General features: G+C 44.7%; 1 protein-coding gene and 1 long non-coding RNA gene across 5 annotated transcripts in view; one reads left to right on the forward strand and one right to left on the reverse strand.

The window, feature by feature from the left end:
* Positions 1-23: 23 nt before the first annotated feature.
* On the reverse strand, positions 24-3,925 carry LOC139233630 (uncharacterized). Its single transcript, XR_011588191.1, has 3 exons — positions 3,186-3,925; positions 2,375-2,675; positions 24-572 (listed from the first exon to the last, which is right to left on the reverse strand). It is a non-coding gene; the product is annotated as an uncharacterized lncRNA (long non-coding RNA).
* A 144-nt stretch (positions 3,926-4,069) lies between these two features.
* The window catches only part of LOC139233883 (leucine-rich repeat-containing protein 37A-like), a 101,551-nt gene continuing 84,331 nt past the window's right edge, over positions 4,070-21,289 (forward strand). For 2 of the 4 annotated variants that reach the window (XM_070864517.1, XM_070864520.1), the window contains exons 1-4: positions 4,070-4,894; positions 13,222-13,293; positions 18,791-18,862; positions 20,492-20,563. In XM_070864517.1, coding sequence (XP_070720618.1) covers positions 4,662-4,894; positions 13,222-13,293; positions 18,791-18,862; positions 20,492-20,563 — 449 coding nt within the window. In that variant the 5' untranslated portion in view covers positions 4,070-4,661. The remainder of the gene's footprint in view (positions 4,895-13,221; positions 13,294-18,790; positions 18,863-20,491; positions 20,564-21,289) is intronic. The other 2 variants (XM_070864518.1, XM_070864519.1) reach the window with 2 other exon arrangements.

The raw sequence follows: 21,289 nt of genomic DNA on the forward strand, positions 1-21,289 counted from the left end.
AATTATTGGGATACATCTGAACAGTCAAAATAAGTTACGCAATCACAAATTATCTATAGAGTCACATTTGGAAATTGTGCAGTTTTTGGTATTATACCTTCAATAAGATATCGTATTTGAAAGAGTGCAAAGAGTCATAAGGGTGATTCTGGGATCTTGGATTTTGAGTTGTGAAAGGAGAGTTACTTAACTTGGATGAGAAGTGAACCAAAATCATGTAGATTCAAGAAGGTTATTTAATTTGGACTGTAAATGTACAATAAAACCTCAATCAAGACTTGGTCCTAGAAATTCGGCCGCACAGCACCCACTTTTCAGGCGCTAAATGGCCTAAGGTGCAAATATGACAGGCAAGATACGCAGGCGATATTTAAAGGGATCATGCAGTACTTGCAGGTTCATTGCTGGTTTTTCATTTCGGGCTGCTGGTAACATCTGGGTTTTTTTGCTGTGCTTTATTACTGTGGAAACTTTATTTTGTCTGCTGAGAAGATTTTTGCAGCTGTACGGTCGTTGGCTGCAGTCTGGCAGGGATTCCTTCGTGGCTAGAGGACACTGGAGAGCAGGAGCAGCTGCCAGTAGAGAGGAGGTTGTTACTGTACTTGGCTTCATCAAGGAAGCTGCCACTGAGCTATATCATCTGTTGCAGCCGTAAACTAGGGTATGGACATCACTGCCTGTGGCTGTCAAGGTTACTGTCGCCCAATATTCCCCCCGATTTTTTTGTTTGGGTGCAGGGCCCCTTTAACGGGATGCGCGGCCCATTCACAATTTTGCGCATGCCCACAATCTCTCATAGCAATGCCTGGAAGTGGTTGCGCGTGACCTCCACGTAGCTGCGTGTCTGTGCAACTTAGCGGGAATGTTGCTGTCACCTTTAACTTTGATGCCACTGGTTCTTTCCAGGCTGCAGCAGGTGACACTAGCGACATATTCTCGTTCGTAGTACACTGATCTATCGGGGAGGTCACTGAGGCTCTACGGGGGCAAGGAACACCGACATCCTCTCTATGGACAGAGTGAAGTAGTATGAGAGCACTCTGGTTTTGCCCGCATGCTTCCCCAGAGCCCACAACAGTATAGATTGCAAACACATGACCTTGCATGCCGCCTATCGCCAACCTACCATCTTTGTCAATTGTCAGGAAACTCTTTGAGTCTACCTGCAAAAACAAAAAACATTAAACCGTGCCACCCAACCTGGGTGACACACCAGACATTTACAAGGCCCTTTTTTTTTTCCCCCTTTTTTTTTTTTAGTTTTTTTTTGTGTTTTTCTTTTTTTGGTTTTTTTTTTGGGGCACTAAAATCACAATTTTTCCCCAGTGCCCCCTATAAAAGGGAAGGGGGACACTAAAAGCACCGGCAATTAAAACAAATTAAACTTTAAAACGTAAAATCAAATTAAAATTTGGTTGCCGGGCGTGATGATGCACTCCAGTCCCTCCGGTGCCCACCTCTCGCGGAAGGCCACGAGCGTACCGGTGGACACCGCGTGCTCCATCTCCAAGGATACCCTGGACCGGATCAATTGTCAGGAATTCCACTCCCTCAACATACAGCTGATTTTTGACCACAGGCAGCGTGTCATGCAGGTATGTGCCCGCTAACTTGGCAGTATTCATGACTCTTGAATCCTGTGCAAATCCTCTGTGCTGTCTTAATTAACCAGGCTGGCTATGGGACAACAAGGGCTATTCCCTCCAGACATTGCTCATGACTTCTGTTGAAGCCTCGCAGAGCTGCATAGCAAGTCTACAACACGAGCCATGCTGTCACAACAAACATCAACGAGCAAGCAATTGGCATGCTCAAGCAATGCTTCTGCTGCCTGGTGCATCTTCTGGAAGGCTGGCCTACTCTTCCTCCAGTGACACTGGGGCTTCCACAGTGAAAGAGAGGGATACGGAGAGGAAAGGGAGCATAGAGAAATGGGGGATGAGTGGGGTGAGTTAATCAGAAGGACCAAGGTGGATCAGATATTTTAAAAAACCCTGCACAACATCCCCAGTGTTCCTAATTGCCACAACCTTGACTCTGCCCTGGAGTACGATGGCCAACACGTTTTCTTTGAGGGGGTGAAAGGACGTGATAGCGGGCTTGCTCTCTTGAGGTGTGTGTGACATTGTCCTGCAAAAAAGAGTGCGTTAGAGTCTTATAAGGTGTTTAGAGAATGTGCCTGTTATGGTGGAATACCTGGTAGTCAATGTGAGTTGTCGGTAAATGAGGATTATAATAGTGGTAAGTGTGAGGAGTAAGAGATTTATTGAAGTGTGGTGCAATAATTGAATGAGAATGAAGGGAAACGAAGGTGAGTCTTATGATTAATGTAAGTGGTGGAGGTGTGAGCAGAGTTAGAGAACAGTATTCTTACCTTGACTAGTATAGTAAGGTCATTGAACTTCTTCCAGCATTGCAGCCATTTCCTGGGTGTTAGGCTCCTGGCATTTACTTTCTCTGTGACATCTTCCCATTGCCAGCGTAGTTGCTGACTGGAGGGCTTTCTTCTTGCTGGGGGTGGGGGAAGTATGTTTCTCCTGATGGGGTGGGGGAAGTATGTTTCTCCTGATCACCGCCTGTACCAGGGCCTCCAAGGCAGTATTCGAGAACCTTGGTGCTCTCTTGACGCATGTTTCAGCCATATCTGAGATAATGAACATCTGCTTCGGAAGGAACTTGATGGTTTTAAGGATAGGGACAAGTAGAGAAATAATTGCATGTTATTTAAGACAATTTGTATCCCTCAATCAACATAACAAAAAAACAGATTATCTAGTCATTATCACATTGCTGTTTGTGGGAGCTTGCTTGTGTGCAAATTGGCTGCCACGTTGACTACACTCCAAGTACTTAATTGGCTGTAAAGTGCTTTGAGGCGACCAGTGGTCGTGAAAGGCGCTATATAAATCCAACACTTTCTATGATTTTTGAGCTGTTGGGTTGTGAAAATATCCTGCCACGAAAGGAAATTGAACTTCAATGTATAAGAAATCAACACACAATATGGAAAAGAACACTGGTTAAATAAATTTCCCAAATAGTGGAATTTGCTGATAAATTAAGGGGATCGCTATACAGTATATTATACATTTTTAAAATGTTGTTAGCCATGTTGTGAATCACTCTTATGGACTAAAATCTATCAAACCTCCATGTACGATAAAATGTTCCCTCCATATACCTACAGTTTATATATTTGTCTGAATTTCCAACATCGGGGTGGCTTGCGGCTCTCCAGTCATCTGTTTGAAAAGATAGGCATGCATAAGCTGTTCGACGACGAGCACTTGAGTGATAGGTTTGGTATCTCTTCAGAGAGGGTTGCATGGGTTGGTATCTCTTGCTGCATGGATGTGAAGGACACACAGAAGAACCTGTCAAAGCTATTAGTATGAGTTGAGGATGGGGAGCAAGGTGATCATCCCCCATCCATCATCATAGGCAGTCCCTCAAAATCGAGGACGACTTGTTCCCACTCTAAAAGTGAGTTCTCAAGTGACTATACAGTTCAATACCGGAATTACAGTCTCTGTCACAGCTAGGACAGGCAGTCGTTGAAGGAAAGGGTGGGTGGGGAGCCTAGTTTGCCGCATGGTCCTTCCGTTGCCTACGCTTGTTTTCTGCGTGCTCTCGCCGACGAGACTCGAGGTGCTCAGCGCCCTCCCCAGATGCTCTTCCTCCAGTTAGGATGTGAAGGGCACATGATGCTCTTCCACCATTTAGAATGTGAAGGACACTAGATGCTCTTCCTCCACTTAAGATGTGAAGGAGCCAGGATGCTCTTCCTCCACTTAGGATGTGAAGGACACATCACTTAGGACACACAGAAGAACCTACCAAACCTATTAGTATAGGGAAGCTTCCCCCCTGTCCCCATGAGTTGAGGATGGAGAGCAAGGTGGTCATGCCCTCCCAACCACCCACCCACACACACAATCCCTCGTGCTCTGCCTGGGCCAGTGCCATGGAGAAAGAAAGAGAGAGATTGTATGCTCCTTGGGTTTTTCTTTGGTGACCTCTTCGGCCAGCGCGCGTGGGCGCGGCGCACGTGTGCAGGGGCCGGCGACGTCACACAATGGGAAGGAACGCGCTGCCTTGGCAACCAATGGACCGGGCAGCAACCACTCGGGCCAGCGCCTGACAGCGGCTTGGGGAAGGGAAACATGGCATCAATGGTATCGACGGGGCCAGCGGCCTTGAGATCCTCCTGCCCGGCCTCGGCGTGAGCGACCAACACGGGTGTCGAGCAGGGACCCCGAGCATCCCAGACACGGACGGGGGAAGGCCTGGGCTCGCTCACCGAGACTCAGGCCCTACGGCCTCCTAGGCTTCGAGGCCTCCCTCTTGTGGCCCTGCAGCTTTGCATCCCCCTCATTTTTTGGGGGGGCCCCCCCAAACTTTCGAGCCTCAGTCAACAGGGTGGCCTTTGGCTGGAGATAGAGGAACCAGCACCAGCAGAGGAACCACCACCAGCAGCAGGCCTCTTGAGATTTAAGGGATTTATTCACTGGGCGACAGACCCAGCAGGTTATTTTTTTGAGATCAGATTCCTGTTTGTTCAGTTCTTCCTTCTACATTCTGGACATCAGATCTCTGGGCATCGGGCACCGAGCGGCCCACTAGCCCAGGCGTGGGGTTCAGCGATTTAGCGTGTAAAAATAATGGCAATAGCCCATGTTGTGGTGGCACTGCTGCTTTTTGGGCATTTTTATGTTGGTCAAATGCAGAGCATCCCCACCACCGCCACCACAATGAACAAAGAATCTCAAAATGCCTCCTGCCCCATTTTGTGCACGTGTACCTCTTGGTTGCTATCCTGCATCGGGGCTGGGAAATGGCATCAGCTGGATAATGTGCCATTCATCAGAGGGTCGTCGTACATATTCAACACTCTGTAAGTATCAGAACAAGAGAACAGTATGCAGTGACAGACTTCATGAGAATTATTGTTTGCGCAATTGGTGTGTCCTAGGAATGAGTATTTCTTGGATTTCAAAAAGCTGCCTGTTAATTTAGTGGCAATAGGCAGCTGATCACGAATCTGAGCTAAAAACAAAACTGGTTTGACCACCAAAGCAAAATTTGTTAATGGCCTAGATCTAAATGAAAGTACAGAAACAAATGCTGGCACGGGCTCGATGGGCCAAATGGCCGACTTCCATGCTGTAACCATTCTATGATTCTATGAATTGCCATTGGAAAAATTGCTGTATTGTGGTCAAAATGATGGGGTTCAAAACTCAAATCTAACAGTAGTATGACTTGCAGCTGGCTGCTTGATGAGGTGCCTCACAACACTGAAATATCACACTTAAGGCTAAGTTTCAGCATGCCAATTAGTTTGGAAAAAATTATTTGAGCTAAAGAAAAAAAAAAATGGTGGCTTGAAAGGAACCTCTGCACATTTATCCTCCCACCTCAAATCATTGTTTCTATCCTTTTTGCTCACAATAATAACATGAGAATATGACATTTGGCTCATCCAGCCACACTCTCCTATCACAGTATCTTGAGTTTTTGCCTTTAATACCCTACCCAGAAGTCCATTCCAATCATTGATCACTCTTTATATGAGCAGTACCTGACATCAGTCCTAGGCTTCCAACAGGTTCAGCTGTGACTCAGTAGCAGCACTCTAGCCTCAAAGTCAGATGAATGTGGGTTAAAGTCCCACTCCGTGACTTAAGCACATAATCTAGGCTGACACTTCAATGCAGTACTGAAGGAGTGTGGCACTGTCGGAGGTGCCATCTTTCAGATGTGACATTAAACTGAGGCCCTGTCTTCTCAGGTGGACATAAAAGATCCCATTGCACTATTTCGAAGAAAAGCAGGGGAGTACTGAGTGCAGTTCTGAGGGACTGCTGCGCTGTTGGAGGTGCCGCCTTTCAGATGAGACATTAAACTTAGGCCCGTTCTACTCTCTTTGGTGAATGCAGAAGGTCTAATAGAACTATTTGAAGAAGAGCAGCAGAGTTCTCCAGGTGTCTTGGCCAATATTTGTCCCTCAACCAACATCACTAAACCAGATGATTTTGTAATTTATCTTATTGCTGTTTGTGAGACTTTGCTGAGTGCAAATTGGCTGCCACGTTTTCCTACCTTATAACCGTGACTATACTTCAGAAATATTTAATTGGCAGTAAAGCGCTTTAGGATTCTTGAGTTTGTGAAAGGTGCTAGATATATGCAAATTCCTCTCCTACATAATTTGTTTCTTTTACTCATTTTACATTGTATTATTTTATTAATACATTTAGGTTTTTTTTAGTCTACACTTACTATCTCTCGATGTATATGTACTGTACATGATTAGTAGCATGCCCTCAACTGAGATTTTCTTGAGTACTGCCCCTAGTTGCTTTGTTTAAGCTCTTTCCTAATTCCTTGAAGTTGGCCTTTTTAAAGTTGTGCACAAGAGCATTGGTTTGCATATTGATTTATCCCTGATCAATGCAAATACAAGTCCTTTCCTTTGATCATGTCAAATTTAATCATGTTATGATTGCTATTATCTAGGGATGCTACGACTTCAGTTTCTAAATATGCATTTTGTCGTTGGCAATTAAATGTAAGTTAGTTCTCATGACATCCCTAATGCATTGTGTCAAAAAGCAGTGATGAATTACATTAATGAACTCTGATTTAAGCCTGCTCGGGCATTCTTGGTTAATATTAGGTGGGTTGGAGTTTTTTATTAGTAAGAACTTTCTGTTTGCAAATACTTCCTTTATTTCTTCATGCCGTCATGTCATGTTTTAATTTTGAACTGATGGTCTACAGCAAACCCATAGAGTTGATTTGTTCCCTTCACATGATTTTCAACTGGTTAATTTGAACTTTTCCATTTAAAACAGAAATGAGGAGGAATTTCTTCTCTGAGGGTCGTGATACTTTGGAATTCTCTACTCCAAACAGCTGTGGAGGCTGGGTCATTGAATATATTTAAGGTGGAGATTGACTGATTTTTCAGAGATGAGGGAGTCAAGGGATACGAGGGAGAGGGCAGGGAAGTGGAGTTGAGCCCAAGATCAGATCAGCCATGATCTTATTGAATGGCAGAGCAGGCTCGAGGGGCCTATTTCCTATTTCTTATGTTCTTACACTTACAGACCCACAATAAATTTACCACAAATCCTCTCAAAATATCAATGTAAAATAAATTTACCCACCTCCAGAGCCGACACTTTCGGGGCCCGCCGATCCATCAGCACCTGAACTCAAATATAATTTAAAAACATTTCTGTTGATTTATACATTATTTAGATGGATTTTCCCCCCTAAATTAGCTCTCTGTAAAAGGAAGGGATTTGTTGATCGTCCTGGTCCCACCAAGTAATCAGTTCAAAAACATCTTGCGGTCAGACGTAGAGATAAAAAAAATCTGACTGGCCACCCAAATGACTTTTCAATCCTGCATTTTGCACCTCTGTCCTCCCAGTGGGTGATGAAGATGCACCCACACTGGTGTGGATATTTACAGGAATATTCAAATCCAGTGACACCAGGCTAACCTGAATACTCCAGCAGTGTCAGGAGCAGAGGTCAGTGGTGTAGTGAGATTCTCATTCTACAGTATTTAATGTTTGATTAATGACTGACAGTCGTTCTAGCCAGTCGGCACACACACATACTGAAAACACTTGACCTCCCCTTATCTGGAAATATCCCTCATTCGGAACAGGCCAGGTCCTGAGGGTTCTGGATAAGGAAGCTTCAACCTGTACTTAAAAAAACAACTACTTTTCAAGTAAAATAAACTTTTCACTGCATTTTTCCGAAACCCTTGTCATGTTTGGTTAGAGAAACAGCATTATCCATTTTAACTTAATCACAAATCATTGTTTGGCGTCTTAGACAGCCGAATGTTTGTCTTGGGCTAAAAGGTCATGGACTTGAAACTTGATGGGATTCACCCAGTCTTTCCTCCTACTGAGAGATAAAAGTAGTATTGTATCTTAGTAAGTGGGGAGAACGCATGGTATTTGTATTCAGATAACCTTGGCTGTTTAAAAGTGGGGATTAGCACTGTAGCCAATTTGTGTCTAATGAATGCCGTGTTATGAGGGTTATGCTTTTTTGTTTTTCTCTCATATATGTATATATACACAACAACTACACTTCAATTTAAAAAAAAACAGTTAGCAATAGCAACACAACATCAGCCCATTCGGTAGCCTCGAGGGAGAGAGAAATAGCAAAAAGATAGGCATATCAATATAACTAAAAACAGGTTGGCTCGATTCCATGTCAAATAAGGAAGGTCCAAAATGTATTTGATGTAAACAGATCTTAAAGGTTTGCGCACATCATGAACTTTCAAAATAACTTTTAGGTCATTTTTGTCTTCCCCTTTTAAAGATTCCTTGTGCCACTTACTAATCCTCTCGCTAGAAGCAAAAAAATACAGTTCATTAGAGACCTTCTTGCTTTTCTCCCTTGTCAATTTTTAAATTACTGTATTTCAATTACTCCTTTCTTCAAATGCTCCACAAAAAGCAGGATTTCCCAGCCAGAGGAAGGGGCACATTACTTGTTACTAGGGCCGGACCGCTGGCAGTCTGGACCAATGTCTAGAAGATTTGTAAAAGCACTATGATAGTCTAAACAAATGATTTTCTCTTCCCACACCATGAAGATATTTTTAATGAGCATAATTGTGATTGTTCAAGTGTCATTTTTGAAATGTCACAAAATTCTGAAGTTTCATTGATTGCAAATCTCCATATTGGTGAATTTCTATGTTGAGGATTTTGTTAGCGTCTAAAAAGAACTTGCAGTAATGTAGCACCTTTCACGATGTCCCAAAACACTTTACAGCTAATGAAGTACTATTTTTGAAGTGTGGTCACAGTTGTAATGTAGCAGTCAATTTGCACACAGACAGCAGTGTGATAATGATCTGTTTTTAATGATGTTGGATGAGGAGTAAATATTGGGCAGGTCACTGGGGAGAACTTACCCTGCTCTTCTTGAAAACAGCATCATGGGATCTTTTATGTCCCACTGAGAAGGCCCCTCCAACAGGGCAGCACTCCCTCAGTACTGGGCTGGAGTAGCAGCCTGGATTATGTGTGCAAGTCTCTGGAGTGGGTTTTGAACTGGCAAACCTTCTGACACTGAGTCACAGCTGGCATCTATCTACAAGGTTGTTTGTAAAGTTTGTGCCTACCTTCACACCAGTTAACTGTTTCCCTGATGGATGCTGCAATCAGTTACTTGTACAAAATAAATTGCTTTATAATGAGCTCTGTACATTAGGAACATCGGACATTTTAGAAAAAACAAAAGTCTACTTGGTCTAACAAGGATTTTTTTTGGTTGATCTCAATCCCACCTTCCTGCATTCTCACCATATCATTCAATCCCATTATATTCCAGAAACATATTTATGCAACTTGACACTGTGGCAACTTATTTCATATATCTAATATATGTTGTATGGAATAGTTGTGTCTGAATTGCCTCTTAGGAGACAGAGAGTAGGGATAATGGGTATGCACTCAAATTGGCAGGATGTAACTAGTGGTGTACCCCAGGGATCGGTACAAATTTTCACTATATTTATAAATGACTTTGATGAAGGAATAGAGAGCCGTATCTCCAAGTTTGCTGACGACACTAAGTTAGGGCCACAGTAAGTTGTGTAGATGGGAACAGAAAGTTGCAAAGGGACATGGATAGATTAAGTGAGTGGGCAAAACTGTACCTGATGGAGTTCAATGTGGGATAGTGTGAGGTCTTCCACTTTAGACATAAGAAAGATAGATCAGAGTATTTTCAAAATGGTGAGAAGCTAGGTGCTGTGGATGAGCAGAGATATTTAGGGGTTCATGTACAGAAATCACTAAAAGCTAGTGGACAGATACAAAAATAATTAAAAAGGCTAATGGAATGTTGGCCTTTATCTTAAGAGGACTGGAATACAAAGGGGCGAAAGCTATGTTACAGTTGTGCAGAGCTCTGGTTAGATCCCACCTGGAGCACTGCATTCAGTTCTGGGTACCGCACCCCAGGAAGGATATAGTGACCTTCATCCTCCGTGCAGCAGAGCAGGTCTCCAGTCGTCTTGGTTAGCCTTTGCCACTGGATAAAGGCCGAGCTCTGTCAAGCCCGTGTAGTGGCTGGTGTGCAACGGTCACCACATGTTAAAAAAATTCACTCACAGGCATCTTCCACCCCCTCAATTGAAGTTCAGGACTGGAACATCGAGTCCTTCGTCGAAACACTTGTGAACTCATGGAAGCAAGCCATCCTCGTTCGAGGGACCGCCTATGATTGATTGATTGATTGAGTGACCTTGGAGGGGATGCAGCACAGATTCACCAGAATGATAAAAAGGTTAAATTATGAGGACAGGTTTCATAGATTAGGCTTGCATTGCTTTGAATATAGAATATTAAGGGATGATTTAATTGACGTGTTTAAGATTATCAAATGATTTGATAGGGTAGATAGAAACTATTTCTTTTGGTGGGACAGTCCAGATCAAGAGGGCATAACCTTAAAATTAGCTAGGACATTCAGGGGCAATGTCAAAAAGCATTTTTTCCACATAAAGGGTAGTGGAAATCTGGAACTATCTTCCCCCAAAAAGCTGTTGAGGCTAGCTCAATTAATAATTTTAAACCTGAGATTGATAGATTATTGCTAGCCAAGGGTATTAAGGGATATGGAGCCAAGGTAGGTAAATGGAGCTAGGATACAGATCAGGCATGAACTCGTTGAATGCCAGAACAGGCTCGAGGGGCTGAATGGCCTCCTGTTCCTATGTTCTTGCCACTGAGCCAATTGTCCATTCAACACTTTCCTGTATCATCATTTAGAAAGGCACGGATTAATCAAGGACAGTCTGCACGGATTTATTAAGTGAAGGTCGTGCCTGACTAACTTGATTGAATTTTTTGAGGAGGTAACAAGGAGGGTTGATAGCGCATTTGATATAATCTATATGGATTTTAACAAGGCTGTTCTCAGGTTCCATATGGCAGACTGATCAGAAAAGCCCATGGGATCCAAACGAAAGTGGCATGTTGGATCCAAATTTGGCTCATTGGCAGGAAGCAAATATAAAGGTCAACAGGTGTTTTAGTGGCTGGAAGGCTGTTTCCAGTGAGGTTCTGCAGGGTTCAGTACTCGGTCCCTTGTTTTTTGTGGTATGTATCAATGATTTAGACTTCAATGCAGGGGGCATGATTAAGAAGTTTGCAGATGATACAAAAATTGGCCATGTGGTTGATAGTGAGGAAGAAAGCTGTAGACCTCAGAAAGATATCAATGGACTGGTCTGGTGGGCAGAAAAGTGACAAATGGAATTCAATCCATGAAGTGTGAGGTAATGCATTTGGGGAGGGCTAACAAGACAAGGGAATATGCAATAAATGTTAGGATACTGAGAAGTGTAGAGGAACAAAGGGATGTTGGAGTGCAAGTCCACAGATCCCTGAAGGTAGTAGGACGGGTAGATAAGATGGTTAAGAAGACATATGAGATACTTTCCCTTATTAGCCGAGGCTTACAATATAAGAGCAGGGAGGTTATGCTTGAACTGTATAAAACACGAGTTAGGCCACAGCTAGAGTACTGCATACATGTCTGGTCACCACATTACAGGAAGGATGTGATTGCACTCATCATCATATCTTAGGCAGTCCTCGAAATCGAGGAAGACTTGCTTCCACTCTAAAAGTGAGTTCTTAGGTGACTGAACAGTTCAATACGGGAATTACAGTCTCTGTCAATGGTGGGACATACAATTGATGAAGGAAAGGATGGGTGGGGTGTCTGGTTTGCCGCACTCTCCTTCCGCTGCCTGCGCTTGCTTTCTGCATGCTCTCAGTGACGAGACTTGAGGTGCTCAGCACCCTCCCGGATGCTCTTCCTCCACTTAGGGCGGTCTTTGGGCAGGGAATCCCATGTGTCGGTGGGATGTTGCGTTTTATCAAGGAGGCTTTGAGGGTGTCCTTGAAACATTTCCCCTGCCCACCTGGGGCTCACTTGCCGTGTAGGAGTTCCGAGTAGAGTGCTTGCTTTGGGAGTCTTGTGTTAGGCATGTGAACAATGTGGCCTGCCCAATGGAGCTGGTCGAGTGTGGTCAGTGCTTCGATGCTTGGGTTGTTGGCCTGATTGAGAACACTGACGTTGGTGCGCCTGTCCTCCCAGGGGATTTTGCGGAGACATTGTTGGTGGTATTTCTCCAGCGATTTGTGGTGTCTACGTCTCTGAGTCATACAGGAGGGCGGGTATCACTGCAGCCCTGTAGACCATGAGCTTGGTGCAGATTTGAGGGCCTGATCTTCGAAAACTCTCTTCCTCAGGCGGCCGAAGGCTGCGCAGGTGCACTGAAGGCGGTGTTGAACCTCGTCGTCGATGTCTGCCTTTACTGATAATAGGCTCCCAAGGTATGGAAAGTGGTCCACATTTTCCAGGGCCGCGCTGTGGATCTTGATGACTTGATTGCATTAGAGAGGGTACAGAGGAGATTTACGAGGATGTTGCCAGGAGTGGAAAATTTTAGCTATGAGGAAAGATTGGATAGGCTGGGTTTGTTTTCTTTGGAGCAGAGGAGGCTGAGGGGAGATTTAATTGCGGTGTATAAAATTATGAGGGGCCTAGATAGAGTGGATAGGGAGGACCCATTTGCCTTAGCAGAGAAGGTCAATAACCAGGGGGCATAAATTTAAAGCAATTGGTAGAAGGATTCGAGGGGAATTGAGGTGAAATGGTTTCACCCAGGGGGTGGTGGGGGTCTGGAACTCACTGCCTGAAAGGGTGGTAGAGGCAGAAACCCTCACCACATTTAAAAAGTGCTTGGATATACATTTGAAGTACCGTAACCTACAGGGCTACGGACCAAGAGCTTTAAAGTGGGATTAGGCCGGTTGCTCTTTTTTGGCCGGCACAGACACGATGGGCCGAATGGCCCCTTTCTGTGCTGTAAACTTCTAAGATTCTATCAACTGTAAAATCATTGTGTTGTCTATCTATAATGATTATTGTGTCACTTATTTTAATCCTCCCCATGCAAAACATTGATTTTCTTTTCTGAGGCTATGCTAAATTACAAATAATGCTGGTCAGATTATTGGTAAATATATTGGCCACTACTCAGACATTCTTAGAGCAAGTGCATCTACCAGAATCAGTAATAACATTAGTATGTAACAAACAATAAATGTTTCACTGACTATTTAACATAGTTATGATTTTTTTTCCCCAAAGGGAATTAGGTGAAAATGATATCACTAATGTCCAAGAAAGTAATTGGTTACCCTACAGATGGACAGAAACCTTGTAAGTCTTTAATGTATTTATATCCATGTACTCTTTTGAACAATTGTATAAGCAAGTTATATGAAGCAATTACAGCGTTTGCGGTAACAAGCACTGAATTGATGAAGGAATTGGAGGGAAAAATGTGTGGTCAAAGATGTGGCCCACTGGAAGCAACTGGTGCAGTGGCTCCTTCTCATGGCCTTATGCTAGGCATTTTGTCAGTTTAATGCTTAACCTCAAATAATGTAGCTGAGGAAGGGACTTATAAACATCATTTTCGACTTTTAAGATTTCGAGGCGTTAATGAGGGCGGGGCAGTCTTGATACTGCCTGGAATAAGTTTGTGCCTCAGTCAGCAAAATTGGGCAGCTGAGCCCTGAGTGTGGGGCGGAGTGCTAAGGGAGGCATTGCACACCTCTCTTAGGGCGCTAGGCCGGTTTAACATGTGAAAATCCCGAGCGAAAAAGCCGGCCTCGGAGTGCTCTAAGAGAGGCCTGGGGAGAACTAAAAAAACCTGAAAAAAAACATCAAAAACATTCGCAAAAAATGCCACCACTACATAAATCGCAAAAAAAAAATAAAAAACAATCTCACTTACCTGAGGTCGATATTACTTGCCTCACTGCAGCTGCTACAGCTCAGAACGCCCATTTTTACAGTCGGTCTCAGCACGGTGCTCTATGCAGCGCTACGGGTCAGGCGGGAGGCAAAAATCGATCCGATGTCGCAACCAGAGGCGTTGCACACCGGCTCGCCTCTTTTGGGCGGTAATGCTCGCGCCCTGCCGAAATCTTCCCCGACAACCGCGGCGGGGGACTGGAAGCTTGCCGTCCACCTAGAAGAACTCACCGCCGTCATTGCCGCCCCTCCAGGGTGAAAACAGAGGCAGCCAGGAGCGGAAAATCCAGCCCATACTACCTGGACAGATAGTTGACTCCCTTGGGAACGCAGCAGTTCTGCTTCAACTGGCAAGTCAGCAGCCATAATTTATTAGGTTGAAGTTGAATAGTGGGACAAGGTGGGGTAAACCATCTGGGCGTGCCAATATCGCGCATGAAAGTAACTGTAGGCCAGAAGGGAATGAGAAGTTCAAGTTTGAAGTACATGGGACGTGGGGCTTAGAACCTAGGGAGGGAACAAAAAGGCCCGAGCTGGGCTCTGTGGAAAATGAAACCTAGGATCTAGCGCTGGAAGGGACAAGTGGACAGAGCCTGACTGGAGAGTTGGTGTTGTGAAGGCAGGCGTTTATAGGTGTGATAATATATTGTATATTATTTGTGAGCATTATGTTCCTGAGGTATAGCTCCTCTGATCTCTGATTTTAGGTCACATTCCGGCCCTAAAGCTGCAACCTTATGCTAAATTTAAACTTGGTTTGAGTGCAGGCTTACCAATAGGAAGTCACAGCGTACTCGGTGAATGGTCAGTCTTGCTGTCAATCATTTTTTTTAAATTGGTGTTTATTCTCCATTCCAAAGTATAAAAAAGTTGAGAACGGAGCGGAATTCAAGCCTCCGACCCCAGAGAGAGGCATATTTGTCCAATGAAACTTCTTGGAGGAATTTCGAATGCACAGTGGCTAACTTTATAGTAACGTTTAGTTACTTTTTCAGACTATATTTAATGTTCATTATGTTATAAATGTAATGGTTAGCAGTATATAATGGAATGGTGAGGAACAATGTAAATCCTTTGAACGGATTTTTTAAAAAACTTCCTGATTTTATGACTTAAGTTTTTTGAGACCTATACCGTTGTCAGCTCATAATCTTATAAATTGATTGAAATCAACACATCTGAACTGATCGCTTTTTATGGATTTTTGGTGAGATCGCTACTGATACATAAATTAGCAAATCAGTATGTTTAAATTGTTATTTGAGCCAATGAGAAAAAAGTGACTCCTGTTTTTATTCTACCAAATGTGAACAGGATTAAACGTGCCACCAACAGATTCAATATGTGGCCGTCGATCTCGTGTGGATTTGCACACAGTGGGTGAAGACTAAGGGCCCAAGTTTCCACATGATTTGCGCCTGATTTTTAGGAGCAACTGGTGGAGAACGGACTGTCTTAGAAATCGCAATTCTCCACATTTTTTTTTCTGCAGTTCTAGTCAGGTAGAACAGTTCTACTTTGGAACAGAATTTTTTCTTCAAAAGGGGGCGTGTCCGGCCACTGACGCCTGATTTGAAAGTTTCCACAGTGAAAACGTACTCCAAACTAAAGTAGAATGGAGCAAGTGAAGATTTTTGTAGAACTGAAAAAACCTGTTCTACGCATTAAAAAATCAGGCGCAGGTTACAAATTAGACGTCCAGAACGAGGTGGGGGGAAGGGAAGTCATTAAATTCTATAATAAATCCTTATTTATACTTATACAAATATTATACAAACAAATCCAACCTAAATAAACATTTATAAGCAAAGGAAAGATTAAATAAACCATCTTCCTACCTGTGTGAAAGTGCTTCAGGCAGGCCTTTCGGGACCGAAGGTTGAACGGGCCGGCCCGAGACTTCGGGCAGGGCCCGTCCCCAGCACCAGATTTACAGGTTGGGTTGGGTCGGGGAGGTTCGGTTCGGGTCGGGGGGGGGGGGTGTGGGGAGGGAGGGAGGGAGAGAGAGAGAGAGAGAGAGAGAGAGAGGGGGGGAAGGGAGTGGGAGGGGGAGGAAGAGGGAGAGGGAGGAGGGGGGAGGTCAGGTCAGATCCAGTCCGGGAGCGGGGGTCGGGTCGGGTCCAGTGGGGGCGGGGGGGTCGGGTCGGGTCCAGTGGGGGCGGGGAGGTCGGGTCGGGGGATGGGAGCGCGGGTCGGGTTGGGTCCAGTCGGGGGGGCGGGGAGTGGGAATAGGAGGTCGGGTCCAGGCGGGGAGCGGGAACAGGAGCGCGGGTCGGGTCGGGTCGGGTCCAGTCGGGGAGGCGGGGAGCGGGAACAGGATCGCGGGTCGGGTCGGGTCCAGTCGGGGAAGCGGGGAGCGGGAGCAGGAGCGCGGGTCGGGTCGGGTCCAGGCGGGGAGCGGGAACAGGAGCGCGGGTCGGGTCGGGTCCAGTCGGGGAGGCGAGGAGCGGGAACAGGAGCGCGGGTCGGGTCGTGTCCAGTCGGGGGGGCGGGGAGCGGGAACAGGAGCGCGGGTCGGGTCGGGTCCAGTCGGGGAGGCGGGGAGCGGGAACAGGAGCGCGGGTCGGGTCGTGGAGGCGGGGAGCGGGAACAGGAGCGCGGGTCGGGTCGGGTCCAGTCGGGGAGGCGGGGAGCGGGAACAGGAGCGAGGGTCGGGTCGGGTCCAGTCGGGGAGGTGGAGAGCGGGAACAGGAGCGCGGGTCGGGTCCAGTCGCGGGGGGGGAGCGGGTGTCGGGTCTGGTCCGGAGGCAGGGGAGGGGCGGGGAGCGGGTGTCGGGTATGGTCCGGAGGCAGGCGGGTGGGGGAGCGGGTGCGGGTCTGGTCCGGAGGCAGGGGGGGGCGGGGAGCGGGTGTCGGGTCTGGTCGGGGGGGGGGAAGCAGGAGCTGGCTGTGGGAGGAGCCTTATTCACGCAGCCCCAGTGAGGCCATTCAGCCAGGGCTAGGGGCTGCGTGCTTCGGGCCCCTCCCACACAGTTTGGCGCCTGGAGCTACTGCACTTGCGTGCCCACTGTAGCGCACATGTGCAGAGGTCCCGGCACTGTTTTCAGCGCAGGGACCTGGCTCCGCCCCCCTACAGCTCGTGCTGCGCTGCGCCGAGGGCCAGAGGACCTGCAGGGAGGTGGAGAATACGGAGGATTTTTTTAGGCGCACTTTGTGGCGCGAAAACGGGCATCCAGGTTGGGACTGCGCCGTTCTAGGCGCGTGTGGAAACTTGGGCCCTATTTGTGGTCTTCAAGTGAAGCCGGTTCAGAGGGTGGAGTACAGTTCAGCCAGGGCGTGCAGGCATAATTCAGTCTCCATTTTACAGTCTTACATTTTTGTATAATTCTTCGATTTGATACTATTTATAGTTAAATAACAAGGCCTATGGTAATTTGGAAACGCAGAAGTAGAGCTATTTGGAGATGTTTCTCTGCAGTACAGGCTGAGGAGCCAGGAAATTCAAAACTGAGGCGTTATAGAGCATTACCACTGACGGGACAAGTTTACATCAGTAGATTGCCTTATAAATAAGGATACAGGAATTTATAATGGGAATGCACACAGATGTAAGATTTTAATGTTATAAATATCTTTTACGCAAGTCTTTTAATTATGAAAAATTTGAACAATTTCATTGGTTGCTTTTCTAGTGGTTGCAGGTTGTTCATTGGCTGAGTTCTAGTGAAGGCAGAAATAGAGATGGTGAGAAAACAGTTCTGCGGTTAGTGTTTTTTAGTAAATGAGAAATCTGAGCAATCAGGATGCTTTGTGGAATATGAGCGTCTGAGTTAGGATGGGGAAATTTGTAGTGACAGTGCATGTGTGGTCAATGGATTAAAATGGGATAAAGGATGTCTGTTATCCAACTCATGATTGAAAAATCCTGCCATCAACCACTGTCAAGACTCTAATGATTAATGGCCACTTGAGTGAGGTACCCCAGAGGATACCCAACATCCACTGAACCATATGCCAGCAAAGATTCACTGCCTTCAGAAGGAGCCTATAGCAGGGTGGTAGAGGCAGGAACCCTCATTGCATTTAAAAAGTACTTGGATGTGCACTTGAAGTGCCGTAACCTACAGGGCTACGGGCCAAGAGCTGGAAAGTGGGATTAGGCTGGATAGCTCTTTTTGGACCGGCACAGACACGATGGGCCGAATGGCCTCCTTCTGTGCCGTAAATTTCCATGATTCAGTAGGAGAAAATCAGTGAAGAAGTTTTGAAAAATTCTCATTGGGATGGATGACTGTTGCAAGTTGGATGATAACCAGGTTTGAAGTGAGACTAAAGTCAGTTATATAACGCAAGGATATTGTTTGCAATGAGAATATTTAGCAGATAATTGTCTGACTTGACGCTCCCCTGGCAGAAGCCCTGCCTGCAGGGAGCGTATATCTGAAACATGAGCACACGTGACATGTGATTTCCCAAACATTTAAATTTAATGAATGGGAAATCATATGCAGTGCACTCCTTAATTCTTGGTATGTACTCTAGGTAGGTGAGGCCGCCTTGGAAGTACAGAGTATAAAAATTGTTTGTTGCGTAGATTTTAAAAGATCCGTGCAGGTGATTTAACTTGCTTTAGACAGAGCCTGGGTTTAGATTGAGTGTTTTCATCAACCGTCATTTTGAGCACCTAAATTTATTCATAATTGGACAAGATTGTCACTATGCATAGCAACGGCATAAGTATATTCTTGAAGATCTCATCTTCATGGTATGTTTAGAAAAATTGTGGTTATGATTTTGCTAAAAATGAGAATAGCGATCTTCATGAATGCAGATCTATACATAGTAACCACAGGCATTACCATTCTGTATAGTTTTTTAAAAGAATCATCCTTCTCAGAAATTAAGCAGTTAGATTTTTAATAGACTGATATTCTAATTATTGAACCAACTGTTTTAGAGACCTGCATGGAAATCAACTTGACACACTGCAGAAGGATTCATTTGAAGGTCTTATCTTAGTAAAGAAATTGTAAGTACAGCAGTTAGCTCTTTTAAACAAATTGGATTCAATAGCTTATTTCAAACTTCCTATTTTTTTAATTGTGAATAATCTTCAACCATTTAAGAGACCAAAATGCCTTTGTAAAATAAATGTGTAACTTTTCGAAAGAAATTAAACATTTAATGAAGAACCTATATAAAACACTGGTTCGGCCTCAACTGGAGCATTGTGTCCAATTCTGGGCACCGGGCTTTAGGAAGGATGTGAAGGCCTTAGAGAGGGTACAGAAAAAATTTACGAAAATGGTTCCAGGGATGAGGGACTTCAGTTACGAGGATAGACTGGAGAAGCTGTGGTTGTTCTCCTTGGAGCAGAGAAGATTGAGAGGAGATTTGATAGAGGTGTTCAAGATCATAAGGAGTCTAGGCAGAGTAGATAGAGAGAAACTGCTCCCATTCGAAAAGGTCGAGAACCAGAGGACACAGATTTAAGGTGATTGGCAGAAGAAACAAAGACGACATGAGGAAAAATATTTTTACGCAGCGATTGGTTAGGATTTGGAATGTACTGCCTGAAAGGGTGCTGGAGGCAGATTCAATCGTGGCTTTCAAAAGGGAATTGGATAAGTACCTGAAGGAATTTGCAGGGTTATGGGGAAAGGGCAGGGAAGTGGGACTAGATAAAGTGCTCCTGCAGAGAGCTGGCAGTGCCTCGACTGATCGAAAGGCTTCCTTCTGTGCTGTAACCATTCTATGATTCACTTAAATACTTGGTGACTGGTTGAAGAATTCCTATACCAGAGAATGGATGCTACTTTCTAAACAGTATGCTTCAATTCCAGCCTCTGAACATGATCCCATTCTTCACTATAGAATATCCTACACACCACAATCCTACACTTGCTATCCATTCAAGCTCCTGAGGGGAAATTATGCCATAACTGCTGAATTTGGATGGATTTATATTAGGAAATAGTCTGCTAAAAATGTGTTTTTTAAACTGAAACTGAACCATTCAGATTTATGAGAGAGAGAGGAGGCTTTCATCCAGTTTGTGCTCGATTTATACCAAGATCTCAGTGGTGAATGAGCTGCATTCTTACCCAGCATTCACCCTTATTCCACATATTCATTCAGCTGTCTTCTGTGGTGCTCCGCTGTTCCGCTTCACCGTTTTTTACAGGTCTTTTCCAGTGATTGGTTATTACTTTTAGCATGTATCCTCTCCTTCCTGTACCCCACAGCGGAAATGCAAGACAACATTTCTTGGAGAATACTTAATACAAAACAGACTTATAAATTGCTGTGGCAGCCATCATGTTATTGGCTGCAGGTAGCTCCATATGGTACAATGTACGACATCATTTTCAATAGCATTGTGTGTGATGCCATAAGTATGTAGTTACCATTATCAGGCTCGTTGGTGCATTCCAATGGGACAATATATCTCTTCAATCTGGAACTTTTCAAAGTGTCTTGAGTCAAATCAAACATTGGTATGTATGTACTCTTACTATAGCCGTAGCTGTGTGTAAAACTAATGACCCACAGGAACTTTATCACAGAATTATATAATGATTGTACGCTGACTGTTATGGAGCACTTTTGGACTTTCAGGGTCAGCATTATTGAACAGTTTGTTGTTATTTCAACATAGGAATCTTTCTGGAAACGTCATCGCAAAAATTGCAGGGTATACATTTCAAGCGCTACCTTTCCTGGAGACTCTGTGAGTTCAAGTATTAATTTGTAACTATTTAATAACTATCTAGTGCAGTATTGAAATTTTAATGTAGTCATTGTGATTCCAGGAATATAATAGTCTAACATAGTTCTATATCCTAATCTGTGCGACTTTGTTCTTGAAATGGTTATGTTTATTTGTCTTTGACTCACACAGGGTTCATTGAGTATGAATCATTGTGTCTGTATTTTTGTTAAATGCATGTGGGTGAAGTTTTTGCTCATTAAAATGAGAGATAGCAGTACGGTCTTCACTGGCACATTATTGGCATCCAGGTCAGGCATACTACAGTATAGATGCAGAATAAAACTCCCTTTATTTTGCCTCAACAATATGAGCTAACTTCAATTTGAAGAGCATACTTCCCCACAAGGCTTTCTTTTTTTATATCCTGTAATCTCTCTCAAGACGATTTTAGGTTTAGGGCGGCCGACCAGTATAGAGCGCCAGCAAAACCTGCCCGTTCTCGCCGCAAAAGAGGCCAGAGTCATTTTGTAGGCCCAGGCTTCATTAAAATACAATTGGTGCGCTGCAGACGCCAAAAGGTGTCCTGCTGCAGCTCGTCGGGTTGCAGGCTGGCACGACATCAGTCAGTCATGAAGCAGCTCGGCTACTAGCAAGTTAAGTCCGGTGAGGAAGGGAGGGAGCGCTCCTGCTCCTCCTGGTTCCACAAACCTAATTTAAAATTGACCTTCTCGGGGCCTCTTCGGC

Source organism: Pristiophorus japonicus, chromosome 21, assembly GCF_044704955.1.
Source record: "Pristiophorus japonicus isolate sPriJap1 chromosome 21, sPriJap1.hap1, whole genome shotgun sequence".
Classification (NCBI taxonomy): domain Eukaryota; kingdom Metazoa; phylum Chordata; class Chondrichthyes; family Pristiophoridae; genus Pristiophorus; species Pristiophorus japonicus.